Source organism: Dipodomys spectabilis, unplaced genomic scaffold, assembly GCF_019054845.1.
Source record: "Dipodomys spectabilis isolate Male_0828 unplaced genomic scaffold, ASM1905484v1 ptg000032l, whole genome shotgun sequence".
Taxonomy (NCBI): domain Eukaryota; kingdom Metazoa; phylum Chordata; class Mammalia; order Rodentia; family Heteromyidae; genus Dipodomys; species Dipodomys spectabilis.
The window spans coordinates 33,015,162-33,036,617 of NW_024870709.1; the positions used below are offsets into that span (position 1 = coordinate 33,015,162).

General features: G+C 38.2%; 1 protein-coding gene across 1 annotated transcript in view; it reads right to left on the minus strand.

The window, feature by feature from the left end:
• Positions 1-12,636: 12,636 nt before the first annotated feature.
• Cd200r1 (CD200 receptor 1) overlaps positions 12,637-21,456 on the minus strand; it is a 31,023-nt gene continuing 22,203 nt past the window's right edge. The window contains exons 3-7 of the mRNA XM_042677021.1: positions 20,225-20,542; positions 19,867-20,115; positions 15,289-15,388; positions 14,540-14,585; positions 12,637-13,500 (exon numbers count right to left, since the gene is read on the minus strand). Of these exons, the coding sequence (XP_042532955.1) occupies positions 13,336-13,500; positions 14,540-14,585; positions 15,289-15,388; positions 19,867-20,115; positions 20,225-20,542 (878 nt within the window). The 3' untranslated portion in view covers positions 12,637-13,335. The remainder of the gene's footprint in view (positions 13,501-14,539; positions 14,586-15,288; positions 15,389-19,866; positions 20,116-20,224; positions 20,543-21,456) is intronic.

Below are 21,456 nucleotides of genomic sequence, written 5' to 3' on the forward strand. Positions count from 1 at the left end.
AAGAAACATGAATCCACTCAAATCTCTCCCACAAATGATGGAGTCCAGTAAGTCAAAATGAAGCAGGATAACTAATGGAAACTGAGGCCTGGTGTAGGCAACTAAGAAATATGGTATCTAAAAACTTAGAAATGCTATCTTTTCTTCAAAGAGAGGCAACTGAATGCATTCTTTCCTAAGGGATGCATCTCTCACCCAGGAATTCACAAGTGCCTGACAGGAGCCCCCAAAATGCAGATAGCAGGGGGTCTCCTTGTTTCAAGGATAAGGATCTCTTTTATGGCAGGATGCATTCTTACCTGGAGTACCAGGTGTAGTTAAAGCAAAGACAAAGCACCTAGCTTTGCATAACTTAAAGCCAGACCCCCTGCCTTTACCCTATAAATACCCAACAGACCAAGGAGCTGTGGGTCTCTCCGGGTGTCTCTTGTCTGTGTCTGTCTTTGTGTCTCTATGAGAGCACCCACACTCTGCTAGAGTGTGCCCCTGCCCTTCTGTTTGTCCGCTTTTTTGTCTGTCTGTTTCCTTGCTTGTTTACTTGATAAAGCTCTGCCAAGTTTTCTTATCACTGGGACTTGTCCAGAAATTCTTATTCTGCGATTAAAGTTAAGAACCCTAAGTGAAGAATTTCTATATTTAAAGGGAAGCTACACTAATCCTCACTTCTGTCTGGTGACAAAAAGAGAATTAGCACGAGGTGGGACAGTTCTCAGTTCCTCTATGTGACCTTCTCACATCCTTTCTTAAAGCCCACGTCAGTATCTTCTTCCCAATCTCATGGACACGTCCTCACACATTTCCAGATTGGGTGACTACTGAGCGATCATTCCACAATCCCATACCCTTCCAATCCTTTTCCCATCCACAAACCCACAGCATCCCTTCTGCTCACATAACCAGTAGATCTTCTATAATGAACATAGAGATGGCTCTCTTACTTACAATTCCTAACTTCTGAAATGATTTCCATTTCATTTCTTTTATAATAAGGACAAAAAGTAGGCTGCAATATGCAAGGTAGAACATAACTAATGGTTGCAAGATGGACAGGAAACCTTTGGATCAATCCATTAGGTGTTTGTATCCATTAGGATTAAGTTTAGTTGTGTGTCAACCAGAATGGTATTGTCGTGAACTAAATAGTTTATTTTTCTAAGTCAATAGATGGATGTTTAATCTTTTGAGTTGTTGGGGAAAATTCATGGTCATAGATTCAGGATCCAGTACCTTCCCTCCTACATGTCGCTTGTGGTTCTGAATCTTGAGTCATCTCACCAGTGCTACAGTCCAAGAGATATGGAGGAAAAGCAAAAGAGGACCCTTGCTTTTCTCTTGAAAATACCACACAAGTTTGACGCTTGTATCTCATTCTAAAACTAAGGTAACATCCTTCTGTACAACAAACAGAATTGCAGTTATCTCATTAAGCAATGCACTAGTTACATAATTTCACAGTAAAAGTATCAAAAAATAACCACAGAACCACTGTGGCAACAATTGCTCAAGGCAACTATTCCTACAGGCAACCAGAGACATTACTTAAACTTCCCTTCCTTGCCCAGTGCAAACCAGGACCCTAAAGATCCCAGCTCCAGGGATTCCTTGATGCCCCCAGTCCAGCAGGTAGTAGCTTTTAAATATTTATGCTACCCCCCTCCTTAGGTTACTTTGATCCTGAAGTAGAAAAGTCTTACTCTCCCTCCTCCAGGATGCTGGGAGTCAGGTACCATGCTATGTTTCCAATCTGAGACAGAAAAGGCAATTTCAGGTCTTTGATAGCCCCTTCTGGAAATCAGTCCCTCCATGCCATATTCCTCTCTTGGGCTGCTAACAACAAATTTTGCCATAACAGCAATTTTGCCTTTTATTAATTGTCATGGAAAAAGGAGGACCTTTACCAACCACTGTCAAGCAGACGCTTCATGGATGGTACCAGGCAGAGCAACAAAGCAGAGACCCCTGACTACTTCGCCTCTTGACAGCAGGAAGTGGCTCCAAAGGAAACAACCTTTTACAAGGACATATAGGGACATGAAGATTATCTTCAAAACTCTCTTCATACAAAGAGCATAAACTGTTTTTCTGCTTCAGAAACCAGAGTAAGGAGCAGTATCATAGCTCTGCCAACTTCATCCAGCTCAGAAAATGAGTCCCTGCCCTTCCAAGATCAGCACCTTCCATGCAGCTCATTACTTCTCTTTTGGTTTCTACTGTGTGTAAGCCAGTGCTCTTGGCTCCTTATTTGATCTTCAGTCAGTATTGTAAGAGAATTCCACACATCCATCCCAGGGGACTACACAGAGGCAGGAAGGCACAGGAGAAAGATTATTATAAGGCTTATTAGAGGAGCCATATTTCCCCCAAGAGGGAGCACATGGCCTTGGTCACCATCCAGGTAGCAGGAGGGTCTGAGAGGGAGGAAGTGAGGTAGATGGGAGCTCAGGTGGGTCTGGGCAGAGAGATGGAGGGCCAGCTGTATGGAGGGAACTCCAGGAATGGGAGGGGGCTCAGATCTGGGTGGAGCTGAGGACCAAAGGTGAGCATAATACTAACAGGAGCCCAGGAGGGTGATCAAATGATCTTTGAGCTCCCTTACAGGGCTAGCCTGGATTTTCCAGGCTGGCTTCAATAGAGAGGTAGAGAAGTTAGCCTGAGATAACTCAGTTGTGTGCTATTCTCTCTCATCATTCAGCCAGATAGGTCAAGCATACTCTCCTGGAATAGCAAATAGAAAAATGCAAGACCTCTTGGGACCCATACTCAAATCTGCTCCACTGCCATTTCTGCCTCATCTTATAGGCCAAAAACAAAAGTTATATGCAGTGGATAAACATGTGCTTTCTTTTGAGAAAGAATTTTGAAGTCAGACACTGAAAGAATGCACGTGCAAAAAGAAGACTGAAGAATTAGTCATGAATATACTCATGGGCCACAAGGAGAAAGGGGAGGACAGGCAACTTACATTCTCCACCCCAGTCTTTTGTGGCTTGCTAGAGAATTATATTACTAGATTTTTTTTCCTTTCCTATATTCCACTGAAACAGAAACGAATTGTATTTTTTTTTAATTTTTATTCATTTATTTTTTTTTTTGCTGGTCGTGGGGCCTGAACTCTGGGACTGGGCACTGTCTCTCAGCTCTTCAGTTCAAGGCAAGCACTCTACCACTGAACCACCTTCCCAGTCCCAACTTGTAATTTTTTTAAAAAGAAGTAAAAGAGATCATATCTTATATCTTATATAGAGTGACATTATTTGTTACTTTGAATCAATAGTTAAATTTCAATTCCATAAGTTAATTATTTCAATCATTTAAATAATGAAATGACTTAAATGATCACATCAAAAATTACATTAAATTGCCAGTAGAGTATATGTTTATCTCACTACTTGGCCTGTTCTTTGTTACAGAGTTTACTAAATATGTACCAAGCTTGATTCTTCTTCTTCTAAGGCTGCCAGACAATATTTCTCAAGCTCTGTTGTTAGTCTAGCCATACCACTGAGTTCTTGCCAACAGACTGTGAGCTGAAGTGTTTGCTACCACGAGTCTGGCCTATACCAAATTCCCACATAAAACCCTCTCTGTTCCTCATGTACTACCAGTATAGAGAATACTCTGAGAAAAGCAGAGTCATAAGATAAAGTAATAATTTTCCAAGGTGGGGAAGTCCAGTTGCGGATGGTATCAGATTTGTGAAATCCACAATAAAATCATAGACAGGACTCAAAACTTGATATATCTAAGGGCTTTTTGAAAAGTGAAATTCAATAACTCTAGGCTTACAAACTACATTACACTATGGATGAGCAAGAAATAAAGATATTTGGTGGTGAACAACCAAGAAACTAGAAGAAATCAGATATCATGGCTTATGCTTGTAATCTCAGCCACTCAGGAGGGGGAGATTGAGAGGATTGTGGTTTGAGGCTGGCTGAGACAGGAAAATTTGGAAAACATCTCAACCAATAAGCCTGTCATGGTGGTACATCCTTGCAGTCCCTTCTATGCCTGACGTATAGGTAGGAAGATGGAGGTCCAAGCCAGATTGTGTAAAACTGCAAAACCATAACCCCCAAAATAACTAAAAGCAAAAAGAATAAAGATCTGGGGGTATGGCTCAAGTGATAGAGTACTTGCCTAACAAGTGTAAGGCCTTGAGTTCAAATTCCAGTACTGTCAGGAAGAAAGAGAAAGAGGAGGAAGAAGAAAAGGAAGAAATGAAGAAGCCCAAACCACCTGCAATTTTACTTAAGATATGACTCCTTTATAAAAAAGATGTGTTAGGCTTGCCATGTGTATCACGTGGAAATAAAGTCTCATGTTACAGAGGCCTTAGAAGATAGTAGGGTTAAATTAGTGTCTTGATTTATTTTTTCTGGTACTGGGCTTTACTTAGGGCCTGGGGATTTCTCAACTGGAGCTCTACCACTTGAGCTGCACCTCTACTTCTAGCTTTGTTACTAGTGAATCGGAGATAAGCATCTCCAATCTTTGTCTGCTCAGGCTAGTTCCAAACCTTGAACATCAGATCTCAGCCTCTTGAGTACCTAGCCATCAGTGCCAAGCTTTCACTACTAGCTTACTCTTATCCTCATTAATCCATCCCAATTTCTGTAACTTTGAGTGTAAATAGCAACGGTAATTCAGACACACAAGCTCTAAACTATAAAGGACCTTTGGTGTTGTCTCTAATGGCACTGGCCCTCCTTTACTTGGGCTGAATTTAAAACTAAAATATAAGCGCTGCTAAAAGTTTTCCTGACCGTTTATGCAGTGATGAGTGAAAACATGGGACTCTATTGTTCTGCTACTTGCTAGCAAGTACCAAATAACAGGCTGCTCCTAGCAGGTTTGCACATAAAAGGTTGATTGCAAACAACTACTTTCTTGTAGTGTCTCCTCAAGTCTGCTCTGACTTTTGATGGAGTTGTTTTTAATCATCAACCAAAGGAGAACCAAGAAGAGAAATCTGGGTAAAAACACCAACAAGTCAGGAACTAGGCAATAGTTGAAGCCATGTGCATGGTCCTGAGCTTACTCAAGGACTAGAGGCAAAGGAAGAAAAGAGAGACGTATGCTATCCATAGAAATGCTCTCATTTACAAGACAAATAAATAAAGAAAACTAAAAAAACTGACTAAAAGACAAGAACAGAACCAAGTAAGAATGGGAGAATCCACGAGAAAAGAAGAGTGACCAATTCAAATGTGACAACTCAAGTCAATTTAGTAGTACAGGAGTGAGTATTAAAAGTAGAGTGAACTAAGCCAGGTACCTGTGGTTTGCGCCTATAATCCTAGCGACTTGGGAGGCTGAGATCTGAGGATCACCATTAGAAGGCAGCCTGGGCACACAAATCCAACAGACTCATCTCCAATTAACCAACAAAAAGCAAAATTTGGAAGTATGGTTCATGTAGCAGGGTGCCAGCCTTGAGTCAAAAACAAAAACCATACAAGGAGCACAAGGCCATGAGTTCCCATAGCAGTAATGGTACAAAAGTAAAATTCTAAACTATTACTTTTTACAACCAATTTTATGTAATATTCTTCTAGGTATATTTGTGTTTGGGGGCAAGGTATAAAGATTAAATGGCGACAGAAATTTCATGTATTCTTCAGTGAACTGTGTCTTCACATTCTTTTCCTTCTTAACACAGGTCATCTAAAAGAATGGGAAAAAAAATCAGACAAGAAAACTCGAATTACTAACCAGAAGACAGGCTCCTGCTGCTAGCCAGAGGAAAAAGCAAGCAAGTGACAACAGTCATTTTACTATCTGAACAGCGACACATACTCCTCCCACTGCCCCTGTGTCATTGCTGGGAGAGTCTGTCTTAGTAACACAACTCCTCTCTGCAATCCAGGAGATCCTGGCAACAGGTTTGCCTGTGACTGCCTTACACACTGCGGTTCTATTCTTGTCTAGAGACAGGCTCACTTCAGGGGGGCACTGTAGAGATGGAAGGGGGAGAATGTTTTAATCTTTTCAAACTGAGGAGGAATCTTGAGAAATTTACTTCCATCACAAAACTGATGATCTGAAATACCATGGTACATGACACTCTTTACTAGCACTTGGAGGTTATACTGAAGATGGTAATTCCCATCAGGTACTGCCTTTTATCATCTGCCCTCCTCAAAAAGCTGAACTCTTCTATTCACATTGGCACTAACCTATCTCTTCTATGGGAAATACGTTCTCTTTCAAAGCTACTTTGAGAGATTTGCAGCATCCGCCACTCCGCTTCTTCTGCTTACATGTGTCAGCAACTCCATTCTCCCAGCAAGCTTGCATCATCGTCCCGCACCGCTCCGAGTAGGCTTCTCACCCTTTCTTCTCCACCTGCATCTCTAATATGTGCATTTAGCACAAAAATAGTTGTCCACATGAGTTTCCTGTTGAGGTTAATGTCAGCATAGATATTTCTGCCACTAATACAATCAGATATTACTAATTGCACAAATAGCACACAGGGCAAGTACCAGGTTCTCACAGTGTGGTCATTTGTGGTTGCTAGAAGTGTCTTAGCTAAAAATATACTTGTCTTTTGTTTGTGCCTTTTCAGAGTGACAGGCAAAGTAATTTGAATGTTACAGCTTTTGCATCTGCTCTAACATTTGAGAGAGGAAAAACACAGTTTAATCCTAGTAGGTATTTTAACTTAATTTTTTGTTGTTATTATAATGGTGATGTACAAATGGATCACACTGGCATGAGTTAGGTAAAGAATTTTTTTTTGTCAGTCGTGGGGCTTGAACTTGAGTCTTGGGAGCTGTTCCTGAGCCCTTTTGCTCAAGACTAGCACTCTACCACTTTGAGCCAAGGGCCGCTTATGGTTTGTGGTGGTTAATAGGATTTGAACCGCAATCCTCAGTCCCCAGCTTCCTGAGTAGTTAGGATTACAGGCATGAGCCACCAGCATCCAGCATTTCTTTTTGGATAATGTCAACCCATCCCTCACTCTCCCAGTTTTTCCCTCCTGTCTCCATCCACATAATGTCTAGTAAGTACCACTGCTGCATTCATTTACCCTTTGTCCCTCATATTCTGCCAAAACAGATCAATGGACAAACAGGAGCAACAAAGAAAAAAACCTCTTGTTTCCATTACCTGGAGTATATTTCCATAAATATTGTCTTAGATGATGAGATGCAAAGAGGCACTGAGCCTTTGTGTTCCTCTCCTAAGACTATCTTCCTTTGGTCTCACTTGTGTGAATGCCTAGAGTCCTGTATAATTTATCATGTTCCTGTGTATTTTAGGTCTAGCTTCCACATATGAGAGAAAACACATGCCATTTGTCTCTCTGAGCTTGGCTTATTTCATGTAACATGATTTGTTCTAGGTCCATCCATTCCCTGCAAATTAGATAATACTATTTCTAATGGCTGTGTAAAATTCTATTGTGCATAGGTACCACATTTTTTGATCCATTCATTGATTGTAGGGTCTCTGGGCTGTTTCCATAATACTAATAGTTTTGATTAATCAGTTTACTTAGTTCCTACCTTTGGGACAAGGGTCTTTCTCTCTCTCTGCCTCTCTCTATATATACATGTAAAATATAAAAAAAGAAAAAGCATGCAAGAAGAAAGAAAGAGAAAGAGAAAGAGAGAAAGACTAGACAATCAAGAACAAATCTTTATCTTGACATCTGGAATTGACATATTTTCACATCACACAAAATAAAGCCAACTTGGAAAAAAGAAAATAAAAAAATTATGAAATTGTATTAATATTTTCATACTAGATTATATTTTCATAACTGTTTATAATGGAACATATTTTCCAGAGTTAAAATTAATTCAACTGTAACTGGTCATAATATATTTTAATCAATAAAAATGGCTAGTAAAACTCTCACATAGCTTTAATCTCTAGGTTATTTATGTCATTAAAGTTTATTGACAATCCTGAAGAATACACCTTAAAAAACTCAAAAATACACAAGTATTCATTCTACAAACCATTAGAGCAATGATACGAACACATGCCATGTAGCATCTGGAAAATGCCAAACACACAGAAGAGAACATTAAGTACCCAAAGCAAACAACACCCTAGTGTAGTCATGAAGACAGATAACAATCTTGAGATCTTTAAGGGAATCACATTTGGCCCTTGGTCACATTTTAACTTAAGTTAAAATAAGCTTCAAATTGGAAAAAAAAATTGTAGTTTTCTATTTTCCTGCATGTTAAAACTATTAGGAAGTAAGAAAATATAGAGAAGGGAAGGGAAGTAATTTGATAGTAGTTACAAAGCAATTGTGAATAAGAAACAATTTCCACTTACAATGAAAAAACATTTCTTCTTCTCTCTCTCTCTCTCTCTCTACCTCTCTGTGTCTTTATCTCTGCCTCTCTGCCTCTCTCTCTCTCTCAAAATGAGGTTTTGAACAAACATGTTTCCTGTTATTCTGTTTCTGCCACAAAGGTCTTTGGAAACTGTAAACAATAAATTATTTCCATTTATAAAGGAAAATCTATTCCTTCCTGTTATTTTCTTCCATAGTGATTATCTCTGCAACCTGATGTAGATTTTTTTAAAAAATTCTACATAGAGGACATAAACACCACATAAATGATCAATAACCCTTCATCTTTAATTCCATCCTTGTTAATAAGAAAAAGAATAAGGAGGGAAAGTTCATTACAGTTTGATGACTCAGAAGCAAATTAGTTAAATAGAATAGGTATTTTGTAAGAATGGAGGTTACATCTTATGATTCACATACTTCTTCCATAGTATTTAACAGACATTACTTACAGCTTGATGTATTTTAGGAGTGGCTTAAAGCTAAATGAAAGTAAAAGCACCAAATAGACACGTCTCTGCTATTCCGAAAGTCTGAGGAAATCCGAGGGCAATGCCAGTTCACATACTGCAGGTTGGGAATCTGTCAAATCTACTTTTACCTTCATGATCCTGATTCTATCTAAAGTTCTGATTCATTTTCTCCACTGATTAAAGAACTGCAGACAGAGCAGGTTTACTTGAAAGCAGAAGAACCAGCAAAAGAATTAAGGAAATGGATTCCTTGTTCAGGAGGGGCACCAGAGATGTCGCTGAGTCTCCTAGACAGATAAGGCCCTTTACCTTCATCCACCCCTTTAGGGTCTGGTCTGATTGGTGGAGGGGTGGATATGCATTGTCTCAACCTGGAGCTGGTCTCAGCTCTATCTTTTTCCTAGCCAAAGAGGCCTAACTTCCCTTCAATCCCACAACCAGGTTAAGATTAACAACAGGTCTGCAAAGCCTCTGAAACTCAAGTCTTCAGAGTTGAGCTCTACTTCCGACTGCAATGAGATGTATTCTTCATTTTAGTTGACAGAGATCAGTTTTGTTCCTAATCCACATAAATCAAAATCAGAACCACAAAGATAAAGGAGGGGGAAAAAAACCCACAACAAAACAGACTTCTCACGAATGTTCGCATTCTCACAGACAACATCCGGGTTCCTTCTCAAATCTGTTCATGTAAGCTCTGCAGGAAAACTGACAATTCAAAGATGTCTGAACTGTAACCCCACAGGGCACTGGTAGCTCAGGAGGCTGAGATCTAAGGATCATGGTTTGAAGCCAGACTAGGCAGGAAAGTCCCTAAGACTCATCTCCAATTAACCACCAGAAAACTAGAAGTGGAGCTGTGGCTCAAAGTGATAGACCACTCCCTTGAAAAAAAAAAAAAAAAGCTCAGGGACAGTGACCAGGCTAAGTTCAAGCCCCATGACCAACAAAGCAAACAAACAAATAACAAACCCACAAACAACAAAAAAGAAGCCATGTAACTTATGGGCTAGGAATGTGGCTTAGTGGTAAAGTACTTGCCTAGCATGTATGAAGCCCTGGTTTGATTCTGCAGTATCACATAAACAAAAAACGCTGGAAGTGGTGCTGTGGCTCTAGTAGTAGTGCTAGCCTTGAGCAAAAGAAGTTCAGGAACAGTGCTCAGGCCCTGAGTTCAAGCCCCAAGACTGGCAAAAGCAAAAATGAAACAAAAAAACTGTAACTCCTCTGTATATCACCTTTATATTAAGAAAAAACTTAAAAAGAAACATGATTAGCCCCACTTGGGAGAGACAATTCATACTATGAGACTCACAAAGCACAGTTCTGGTATATCTATAAGAGAATTTCCAGAATGCATTAACTAAGGAGAGATCAACACACCTTGAATGTTGGCACCATTTCAGAAACCAAGGGTCCAGATGGAAATATAAAGGGAAAAATATTTTCCAACTAGCAAACCACAAGAAGGAAAATAATAAAATAAAAAGAAAGGGAAGGAAGAACACAGTGTAGGAGACATAAAATGAAGTAACAATATAACCAAATATGCAAGTAATTACAGCACATGTATAGTTCCCTTGGTAAGATAAAATACTTAAAAGCAGTAAATGAAAGTCAGTTCCATCTACTTATCAAAAAAGTAATAATTTGTTCAAAATATACATAAAATAAAATTCACAAGGATTGGAGTGACTTACCATAGCCATGCAGGTGCACAGCTGAGATTTTCTATCAGTATAACACATACCACTTTACTGCAAGAATCTCAGTTAACTGATGTTCTCCAGTTGTTAACATTCTCAGGATCCATTTTTGTTTGGTTTTTGGTTTTTGTTTTTTCAGTGATATTGGGGTTTGAACGAGGCATTCTACTGCTGAGTCATACCTCCAATTCTTTGTTGCACGGAATTGTTTTTGAGATACGGTCTCACTTCCTGACCAGGTTTGTGCCTAGAATGTGATCTGCCTACTTATATTTGCCATGAAGCTAGGATGAAAGACCATTGCCACCATATAAACCATTAGACAAGAAAGGGTCTTGTACAAAGGAAGGGATGACACTGACCAGGAATCATTGTACTCATAACCTGACATAGAAGTGTAACCCCTTTGGGAAGTGGCCACTGTGGCTCAAGTGGGAGAGTGCTAGCCTTGAGCTGAAGAGCTGAGGGACAGTGCCCAGGTCCAGAGTTCAAGCCCCACGACTGGGGGGGAGGGGGGGAGGGGGAGGGGGAGGGGAGGGGGAGGGAGAGAGGGAGGGGGAGGAGGAGGAGGAGGAGGAGGAGGAGTAGAAGCTTGCGAACTTTGGGAGCAGGGTGTCAAGGCTGGCTGTAACCTCAATCCTCCCTCTCCCTGCCTTCCAAGTAGGTAGTACCAGTGGCTCCTAGCTCATTTCAGCTTTGGAGCTGACACCCTACTCTTCCCAGGCATCACCCGGAGAATGTCTAATCATGAAGCGGTATCAGGGTTTGCTCATTTCTTCACATGAAAGACTAGATTTGTCTAGGGCTTCCCCCCTGGCCAGACTCGAAGAAGGTTCTTCCTTTCAGCCCTGCTTCCTTCCCTCCCTCTCCTCTCACGGGTTTCATTGGGTTTAGCACCACGGTCTGAAGGCTTGCCCTCCTTGATCTTTCCTTACCCTTGAATCTCTTCAAGGTATAAACCTCTCTCTGCTAAGTTTCAACACTCCTCATTCCATCTCATACTCTACCTCCTGGAAGACCTAACTGGAAAAACTTGATCTCACCTTCAGCTTTTCTGACTCAGCAGACAGAGTGGTTCTGAGGAATCTATATCACTTGTTTTATTCTTCCATGTGATTCTAATGTTCAGCCGTGTTTCCTCTACATAGTGAACAGTTCTCATGCAATTATTTCTGATACAATAACAGTTAAGGTTATAAGCTTTCTTGAATTCTTTGGCATTTTCTATGCTTACTTTGGAATTATCAAGTTAAAACAAGATGCAGTTTTGTTATCGTTTATTTTTCAATCAAATATGGGCAGATCACCTTGGAGCTAACTTATGAGCCTCAGACCAATCAGAGAGGAATAAGTAACCAATAAAATTCCAAGAACAGGGTTATGATTTTTATTCCTTCTACTGCTTGGCAATATTTACATGCAGAAACTTAATGGATTGGGCTTTTTCTTGGCCAAGTCAAAATTGTTTGGTCAAAATACCATATTCCAAGTATCATATTAGTTGTATACCTAAAATAGAATAATAAGCCTATAATATCTGTAATATTTGGAGGAGAAAATATATTAAAATGAACTGTCTTATGTGTCTCAAAAGACACATCTGAAAATGAAAAGATTTTGTGTTAATTTTTATCATAAGGAAAGAACTTATGTCAGGCCTGGTAGTACTGGGAAACTGAAGCAGGAAGATTGTGATGTTGAGGCCAATTTAGGGCACATAGTTAATTTGAGGTCAGTCTGAGCTACTTAGCCAGACTCTGTTTCAAAAGCCAAAACAAATTAAACCCTTTTATTTTTCCTCCTATGGAACAGAAAGTTTTATTTTTCATCATTTTCATAAAATATGTTCTGATATCAAAAAACTATCAATATTGATATTTATATTTTAGAGTAGAAGTTTATATCCTTCCATGTGCACTTTCTTAGCATGTAGATACTTTATGACAGCTACATGCTAAGTGATACAGAATCTGGCATCTCCACAGTGCATGCTAAGCTATCTATGTAGACCACAGATAGTTACCCTATGATAAATACATTAGAACAGTATGTGCACCATAAAAATACACAATTCCAATTTATAACATCTTCACACATGCATTCTCTCTTGTAAACATGAAAAATGTGACAAAAATCATAAATCCAGTTTTATTAAATAATATAGTTATTATAATCATCATATATCTTATTAAGCCAACTTGTTAATGAGAAAAGGAAAAATGGAAACTAAGAAAAAGAGATCTTGTAGATACAAAAATAAGAATACATGAAAAGGCACATTCCAACACTGTTGGAGGAATGTAAATTGATACAATTTGACATATCTATCAATAATGCATACCAACTGACCTCACAATTCCACTCAAGGAAATTATCCTAAAGATGTACACCATCACAGAAAGCTGTGCCCACAAGAAACATTCTACACGGCATTATTTAGACCACAAACAACACTTAAAATGATCTAAATGTCTATTACAAAGGCTGTGATTAACTATACTGTAATTGTACAATGAAATTTATGGAGCCATTAAAAGAGAATGAGATAGTTTTGCTTGTGCTGGAAAAGGTTTCCAAGATACAAAAGCATTTCCAAGACTCACATTATTAGTTTTTCAAGAGTACAAAACAGCATTACAATATGTTCCTATTTGTGACGACAGATTTTTGTGTGTGTACATATATATCCACATATATGTAAACACAAATATAAACACATATGTAAACAGATACAAATGTATACATATATTATAGGCATATAGATGTGTCATATATATAGAAGAAATTTCTGGAAGAACACATAGGAAACTGTTAATGGTTATTTTGTCTGAAGTCACTCCGGAGGAAACTCAGTTTCCATTCTATACTCTATTGCACAATTTGAGTATTTTAAACACTCCAATTCACTTTCAGAGAACTGAGGAATTCTTGCGATGTTTGCGGTGTCATAGAGTGTGTTGCTCTTCTCTGTGTAACTCGCATAGGGCTGCATTTCATCCTAAGAGAGAACTCCAAGTCAACTCACAAAAGCTAGAAAGCATTATTGGAAAGACACATGATTTCCTAACAGGTGCCCTACTGTATCTACCAATACCACATATATTTCGTCTCTGGCCCTAAGTAAACATAGGAGCAAAGCCTTATTCTAATGTAATTAGACAAAATATTTTCATTCTGTGTATGAAAGTACAGAGATGAATGATGTGAGAATCAAAGGCTTAGTAAACCACGAGTTATAAGAGATTAAAGAGCAGGCTAGATTTTCAGTTTAGAAAGAGGGAAATGGCAATGGTACTGAAAAAGAGAAGTCACAAATTTGTTGGGCACGTGGCTCATTCCTATAATCCCAGCTACTCAGGAGGGAGAGACTGGGAGGACTGTGGTTCCAGGATGGCCCCAGAGAAGAAGTAAGTGACTTTATTTGAAAAGAAAAACTAAACAGAAAGTCCTGGAGGTGTGGTAGAGTGCTTGTCTTGCAAATGCAAGGCTCTGAGTTCAAATTCCAGTACCTCACAAAAAGAAAATAACTGGGTATGGTTTTAACAGAGAAAGAATTACTTGATTTCTTAAAGGATAACAGTCCAAATGAGACAAATATGTGATTAGGATAAAGTTTATGAGTTAAAAATCTGAGGTTCAGTAGTGTATAATAGCATTAAATAAGCAAATATACATGCACAAATGATGACTAGCATAGTAAAAATCAGAGGTTTTTGGATTTTTTAAAACAAAAATACTAATATTGAGGGAAATTACAGTGTGTGGCTAGATTTCAGATCATATGGATTTAAAAATTGAAAATGGGCTGGGAATGTGGCTTAGTGGTAGAGTGCTCGTCTAGCATACATAAAGCCCTGGTTCAATTCTTCAGTACCACATAAACAGAAAAGGCCAGAACTTGTGCTGTAGCTTAAGTGGTACAGTGCTAGCCTTGAGCAAAAAGAGTTCAGGACAGTGCTCAGGCTCTGAGTTCAAGCCCCAGGACTAGCAAAAACAAAACAAAACAAAAAATTGAAAATGTTGTTTTTTCATCTTACCTCCTCTACAACAGGAATAGAGTCTGGCTTTTCTGATTTACATTTTCTAAAGGAAAAGAAAAGAAATTATTTTGAATAATGCAGGAAAAATCGTTATTAAGATTTAAAAAAGAAAAATAAACACACTTTTGAATATTGTAGGTCATTTTGATAGAAATAATAAATCAGAAATGAATTGAAGACTATTACTTGTTATTAATGTGCCCAAATAAGAATATTTTGGAAAAAGAAGTACAATTACGAAATGGGAAGTTGGTACAATAGAATATATACAACTTCTCTCGGGTATATAAATGGAATTATTGTAATTATTTTCTCCTAAAGAAAACATCAGGTGTCAGTGATTCACATCAATAATTGTAGCTATCTAGGAGGTTGAGATTTGAGGATCACATTTCAAAGCCAGCACGGGCAGGAAAGTTCATGCGATTCTTATTTCCAATTAACCACCAAAAAAGCTGGAAGTAGAGCTATGGTAGAGCACTAGCTTTGACAAAAAGTCTTGGGACATACCCTGAATTCAAGACACACACACACACACACACACACACACACACACACACACACACACACACTTAGCCTGCACTATCTTCCCCCCATGCTCAAAAATCTACCACCTTCAAAATGCTCTGTGGAATTATGAGAGAATTACTCTTACACGCTAATTTACCCAGTCCACCAGCTGCATATTTTTGACTCTTTTCTGGTCCAATGAAACTGAAGAAGAAAACACATTTATCAGTCAATACCTGAAGCTGCTGCTTTTCAAGAAACAAATGAATCCCATGATGATCAAAAGAATAATAGAGGAAATGATGTATTTAGCATATGATTTTCCTGTTTGGGCACCTGTAATGATAGATTCAAAACACAGATGGTTGAAATGTGGTAAGTCCAAACAATAGGGTATTATTCAGTGCTAAAAAGAAATGAGCCCCTGAGTTCAAGCTCCACGACCAACCGAGAGAGAGAGAGAGAGAGAGAGAGAGAGAGAGAGAGAGAGAGAGAGAGAGAGAGACGCTATCAAGCCATGAAAAGACATGGAAGAACCTGAATTACATATTACTAAGTGAAAGAAGTCAATCTGAAAAGACTCTGCACTGCATGATTCTAACTATAAGATATTTCAGAAAGGCAAAACCAGGGAAACAGAAAAAGAAATTAGTGATTTTTCAGGCAAAAGAAGGAGGGATAAAACTTGGAACACAGAAATATTTTAACAGCAGTGAGACTATCCTGTAGGATACCATTTTGGTTCATACATGGCCCTGTAGATGTTTTCAAGCCTACAGAAAGGCTGTCCTGAGTGGGGTCAGGGGTAATATGAGAACTTTTTGTTTTTGTATCTGATTTTGCTGTGAGCCTGAAATATAAAATTATTTAAAAATTAGAAATATTTGGCTCAAGAATGTCTCTCAGCAGATAAATTGATTTCTATGATTTTTGTTTTAAACACTTTTCAACTCATTTATAGCTCAAAGAGTTATTATAACAAAATTGCTCTATCAATTCAGTCTCTAGAGTTTCTAGCAAAATACTATGATGGCTAAACATTCATGAATGGTGAATTTCTAGAGGAGAGAGGGGAAATTTCAATTTTACTGTTACAGTGAGAGTACACTCGTTTTTGTTGCCAATTGTAGAAATAAATGGGTTATCATAAGAAGGTAGTTGGGAAAAAAATAATCCTAACGCTGAAGTCATCTTTCTGTCAAGTCACTGACATTAAAACAAATGCTGGCCCCAGTCCAAAGCTCAGCAAGGACATACCAGTTCAAGAAACAGGCAGTTTTGCTGTTAAAACAACAGAAACAATATTGTAAAACTCTTTCAAGCCAATGAACTACCTCTTATTTGATATGTAGGAGAGATCTCTGCATCACATGAGTCTGGACTATATGATCCCTTCAACTCTGACATTTGATAAATATAGCATTTTATTGTAATACTAGATGGTAACATTTCATACATAACAAAGCTACAAGTATCCGAAATACTGTTGGACTCTTAAAAAAAAAAACAGCAGGAGTGAATATTGGGAAATGATGGTTGAACCGCATCATTTTTCTCTTCTTATTTCGCAAAACTTGCCAAAATATTTATAAGAAATTTTTGAATTGTAAATGTGCACAGACAAAGAGAACAGGATGCAGACAAGAAGAGATAAAAATTTTCAATCTGTTTCTTCAACATGAATAGAAGAATGACAAATAATTTACAGAGGAATAAGTAGAAACCTTGGTTGCCCTCACTACTTCAGAAAGAGTAGGAAGCTATGAAATATTTCAAGAAAGCTGAAAGAAAGAATTTTAAACATTCCTACCATGAAAGAAAAGTTAAATAATTAAGGTGATGAATGTGCTATTTGTCTTGAATAATCACTTCACAATGGATAAATATATTAAAAATATCACTATATACCCATTTATATAATTGTTATTTGACTATTAAAAGTAAAACTAAGCTTAAGATGAGATAAACTGAAAAAAGCAATAGAAAAACAGGCTGTATGGGGAAGGGCCTGTAGAGCTAAACACTGGGAGCTTCCTTGAAAATTTGTATTAGAACAGATGGGCTGCCAACTCCTCTGTGCTGTACTCTTTCCCAATCAGAAGCAAAAGAATCTCAAAAAGATGACTCAGAGTCCAGGATCCAGGCATCACTGGGAATAGAGATGAAGTGCTAGACTGTTAAGCTATATCTAAAGAAGTCAGAGCTCCAAACAGTGTAATGGATCCACACACACTTCAATTTCTGTTCCTACAATACTAACAGTCATACTTAACCCTGCAAGGCAAGAGATTGAATGGTCCCAGGAAAAATATATTCAGAATATATATATATATATATATATATATATATATGGAAGCTCTAAAAATTATCTTCGTCTATTTCCCTGTATTGAAGCTGACTAGTAGGTAAGGCTCACCAGGGGAGAAAAGAGTTTCTAACCTAATTGGTAGTGTGATTTGTGTGTGTGTGTGTGTGTGTGTGTGTGTGTGTGTGTGTGTGTGGTGGGGCTTGAACTCGGGGGCTGCTGTCCCCGAGCTCTTTTGCTCAAGGCAAGTACTCTAGGCAAGTACTCTACCACTTTGAGCCACAGTTCCCCTTCCAGTTTTTGAGTGGTTAATTGGAGATAAGAGTCCCACATGGACTTTTCTGCCCCAGCTGGCTTATAATGGTGGTCCTCAGATCTCAGCCTCCTGAGTAGCTAGGATAACAGGCATGAGCCACCAGTGTCCAGTTGGCACTGTGCATTTTGAAATAAATCAATAGCCAAGGATTGCCAGAGTTAAGAGAAGACTCACATATAAAAGAAGGAGAGTAAAACAGGCAAGTGTCTAGAAGACTGAACTCAGATTAAGTAGACATGGATCAAGTAGAGGATGGAGGGAAAGTGGACAAAGCTAATATCTATGCAGCAGTTCATATGACCAACCAAGACTGATAAGTCCAAAAGCATAGAAAGACTTAAAAAAATAATTGAACTGAAGAAAAATCTAACAAGGTAGCAGACTACCTAATAAGTCTGACAACGAGAATAGTATTACTATAAGTTCTCTAAATTTGGTCTGTGAAGTTGGAGATAATTCATTTACAACTACATTCAACATTAAGTAACCAAAAAAAGCAAAACAATTATGAAGTTCAAAAAAATCCAAAAATTAAAAATAAACACATGGGAGAGGGGAAGGTGGCTCAGTGGTAGAGTGCTTGCCTTGTGAGCATGAGGCCCTGGGTTCGATTCCTCAGCACCACATAAGCAGTAAAAGAGGGAAGTGACACTGTGGCTCAAGTGGTAGAGCACTAGCCTTGAGCTGAAGAGCTGAGGGACAGAGCCCAAGCCCAGAGTTCAGGCCCCATGACTAAATAAATAAATAAAAGCATGGTTGGTTTTTTCAGTATTTAATGTTTTCATATTCAAATTAATGTAAACGGTGATTCTTTAATGAAATATGCTATAACTGATAGGAAGGAAGTGTGACAGGAATAAAGTAATGTTAAATATTCATTGAGCACAAGAGAAAGTAGATATGTAATATATTTTTTGATACAGTAAGATAGAACACAGCAAACATGTGTTTCAGAAAAGTGCAATTCAGGACTCTTTAGTCTTCTCTCCAGATGGAGAATTTTTACTACTTTCTTTTATGGCTTTTCTTTCATTTTCAAATAAATGTTCTTTACTTGAGATGAAGGAAAGAAAGAAAGAAAGAGAGAGAGAGAGAGAGAGGGAGGGAGGGAGGGAGGGAGGGAGGAAGGAAGGAAGGAAGGAAGGAAGGAAGGAAGGAAGGAAGGAAGGAAGGAAGGAAGGAAGGGAGAAAACTATAAAAACTACAAAAACTACTAAAAGATTTGAAAGTATGTATCTCAAGGGTAAAATGAAGACAGCAGGTATGTTTTAGAAAGGCAAGGATAGAGATGGAATTTGACTTTATGTTGGTTAGGTTGATTGAAATTAATACTTGGAATTTTATTTTATTTTTTTGGGTCCAGTTGTGGGGCCTGAACTCTGGGCCTGGGTGCTGTCCCTCAGCTCTTGGGGTCAGATTAAAGCAGAGAATGCAGAATTTAAATCATAGATATTATTATTATGAGACATTTAAGAAACTTCACCAGGAAAAATCTAGAGGAGAAAACTTTACTAGACTAAAACTCCATGAAGGTAAATTATAGGTGGCTTTGTTTTTCTAACAAAATCATATGTATCTATTTTAACTAAATTTCATTCTACAACTACAATCAGTAATAGCCAAACACAGGGAACTCACTCCTATAATCCTATTTAAGAAGTGAAGATCTAAGGATCAAGGATTGAAGCTAGCCTATGCAGACAAATCAAGCAGAGTCTTATTTTTAATTAACCAGCAAAAAGCTGAAACCAGAGGTGTGGTTCAATTAATAGAGTCAACCCTAATCGAAAAAGCCAACTAAGAGCATGAAACCCTCAGTTCAAGTCCCAGTACTAGCAGAGAGGGTAGGGAAGAGAGAGAATGAGAGAAGAAAGAGATGGAGAGGGAAGAAAGAGGGAAAGGAAGGAAGGAGGGAAGGAGGGAAGAAGGGAAAAAGGGAAGGAAGGAAAAAGGAAGAAAGGGAGTTCTTTCAAAAATAGAATACTGCTAATATAGGAAGGAAATTGCTATTACTAACAAATTTCTGTAATATTTTCCTAGACATGTCTTTGTATTTTGAGAAGGAAAAAGGTAAAATAGGAACTGAAGAGTCCCTGAGTGAAAATTGTCTGCCACTATACTCTTTTTGTCCTTTTAAACATAGTTTCTCCAATACAATGAAAAAAAATCAAACCAAAAACTAGAATTACCAACCAGAAGGCAGCTCTATGGACAGACTCCTGTTGCCAGTCGAATGGGAGACCAAGCAGGTCACAACAGTTACATTACTATTTGAACAGTGACATGTACTCCTGACTGTTCCTGTGTCATTGCTGGGCGATTCTGTCTCAGTGACACAACCCCACTCTGGGAACCAGGAGATCTGGGCAGCTGGCTTGCCTGCGACTGCCTTACACACCGCAGTTCTATTCTCGTCTAGAAACAGGCTCACTTCAGGGGGCACTGCAGAGATGGAAGAAGGAGAATGCTTTAGTCTTCTCACTCTGAGGAGGAATTTGCTTTCATCACAAATCTGATGATCTGGAATATCATGGCATATGACATTCTTTACCTAGCACTTGGAGGTTATAACCATGATAGTAATTCCCATTAGGTTCTGCTATTTCACACTTGTAATACCCCTCATGAATGAGAGCCACCACATCAATCTGAAGATCCGGTCTCTGGTCAGGCTTGAAGTTCCAGGTTATTTGCTCATCCGTACAGTTATTGTTCACAGTCTTATTTGTGGATCTCATGTAGGCAATTTTGCAGGGAACCTTGTTTGTGTGGATTATTTCCCATGTTGTTACAATCACTTCTTCCCAGTGTTGAAGAGGGCAACAGAGGACAGCCTGCTCACCCACCAGTACCGTCTTTGTTGTGTTAGCTGGACATACAGAAAAGCAAAACCAGGAAGAGAAAAGCTTAATGAGGAACCTTGTGTGCCCAGTTTATACAAAGCAGATTACATGAAACTGTACTAGAAATCTGCTTTGCATTCTAGAAATATGAGATTCACATAAGAAATTAACACTCATCAAATACATATAATGGATCAAATTAAATACAAGTATAAATCAAATTTAATCTGTATTATATATTACTAATGAATCAACACATAGTCTCAAGTATATGGAAATTAAGAAAAGACTTGATAGCTAGAAGCAGATGAAACTATACAATCTATACATAGGCTTTTGATTATGGATAATACTAGATTTATTAAATTTATCATGTACTTGTGATCCTCAGAAAATAGAGAAATCATTCATGTAGAATTCACCTCCTAAGTTTTGATGAGTGCAAAAAAAAAAAAAATCAGGGAAGTGGCACTGTGGCTCAAGCGGTAGAGCGCTCGCCTTGAGCTGAAGAGTGCAAGGACAGCACCCAAGCCCAGCAGAGTTCAAGCCCCATGACCGACAAAAAAAAAAAAAAAATCAGGCACAGAATAATTAAATGTCTGTCACTAAGGGTAATATTTCAAAAAATTATAAATGTAACAAGTACATGGCATATGAAACATTCATTAAAAGTAACTAATATTCAGGCTTAAGGAGACAAGAGTCCTTAATTGTACTTTTTAATAGAATAACAAAAGTCAGTGAAATCCACAGAGCTAAAAATATAACCTAGGAAGATGAATTTGAGATGTCTTAGAAATATGTGTTTCTGGTGAAAAATAGAAATATTTACTTCTGTTTCACATATATACCTATGTATGAAGGAGGAAATTTCTTCCCTTTGGAAGTTTTATATATAAAGGATTTTATTTCAAAAGAGTGTTATCAAATATAGCCTTTA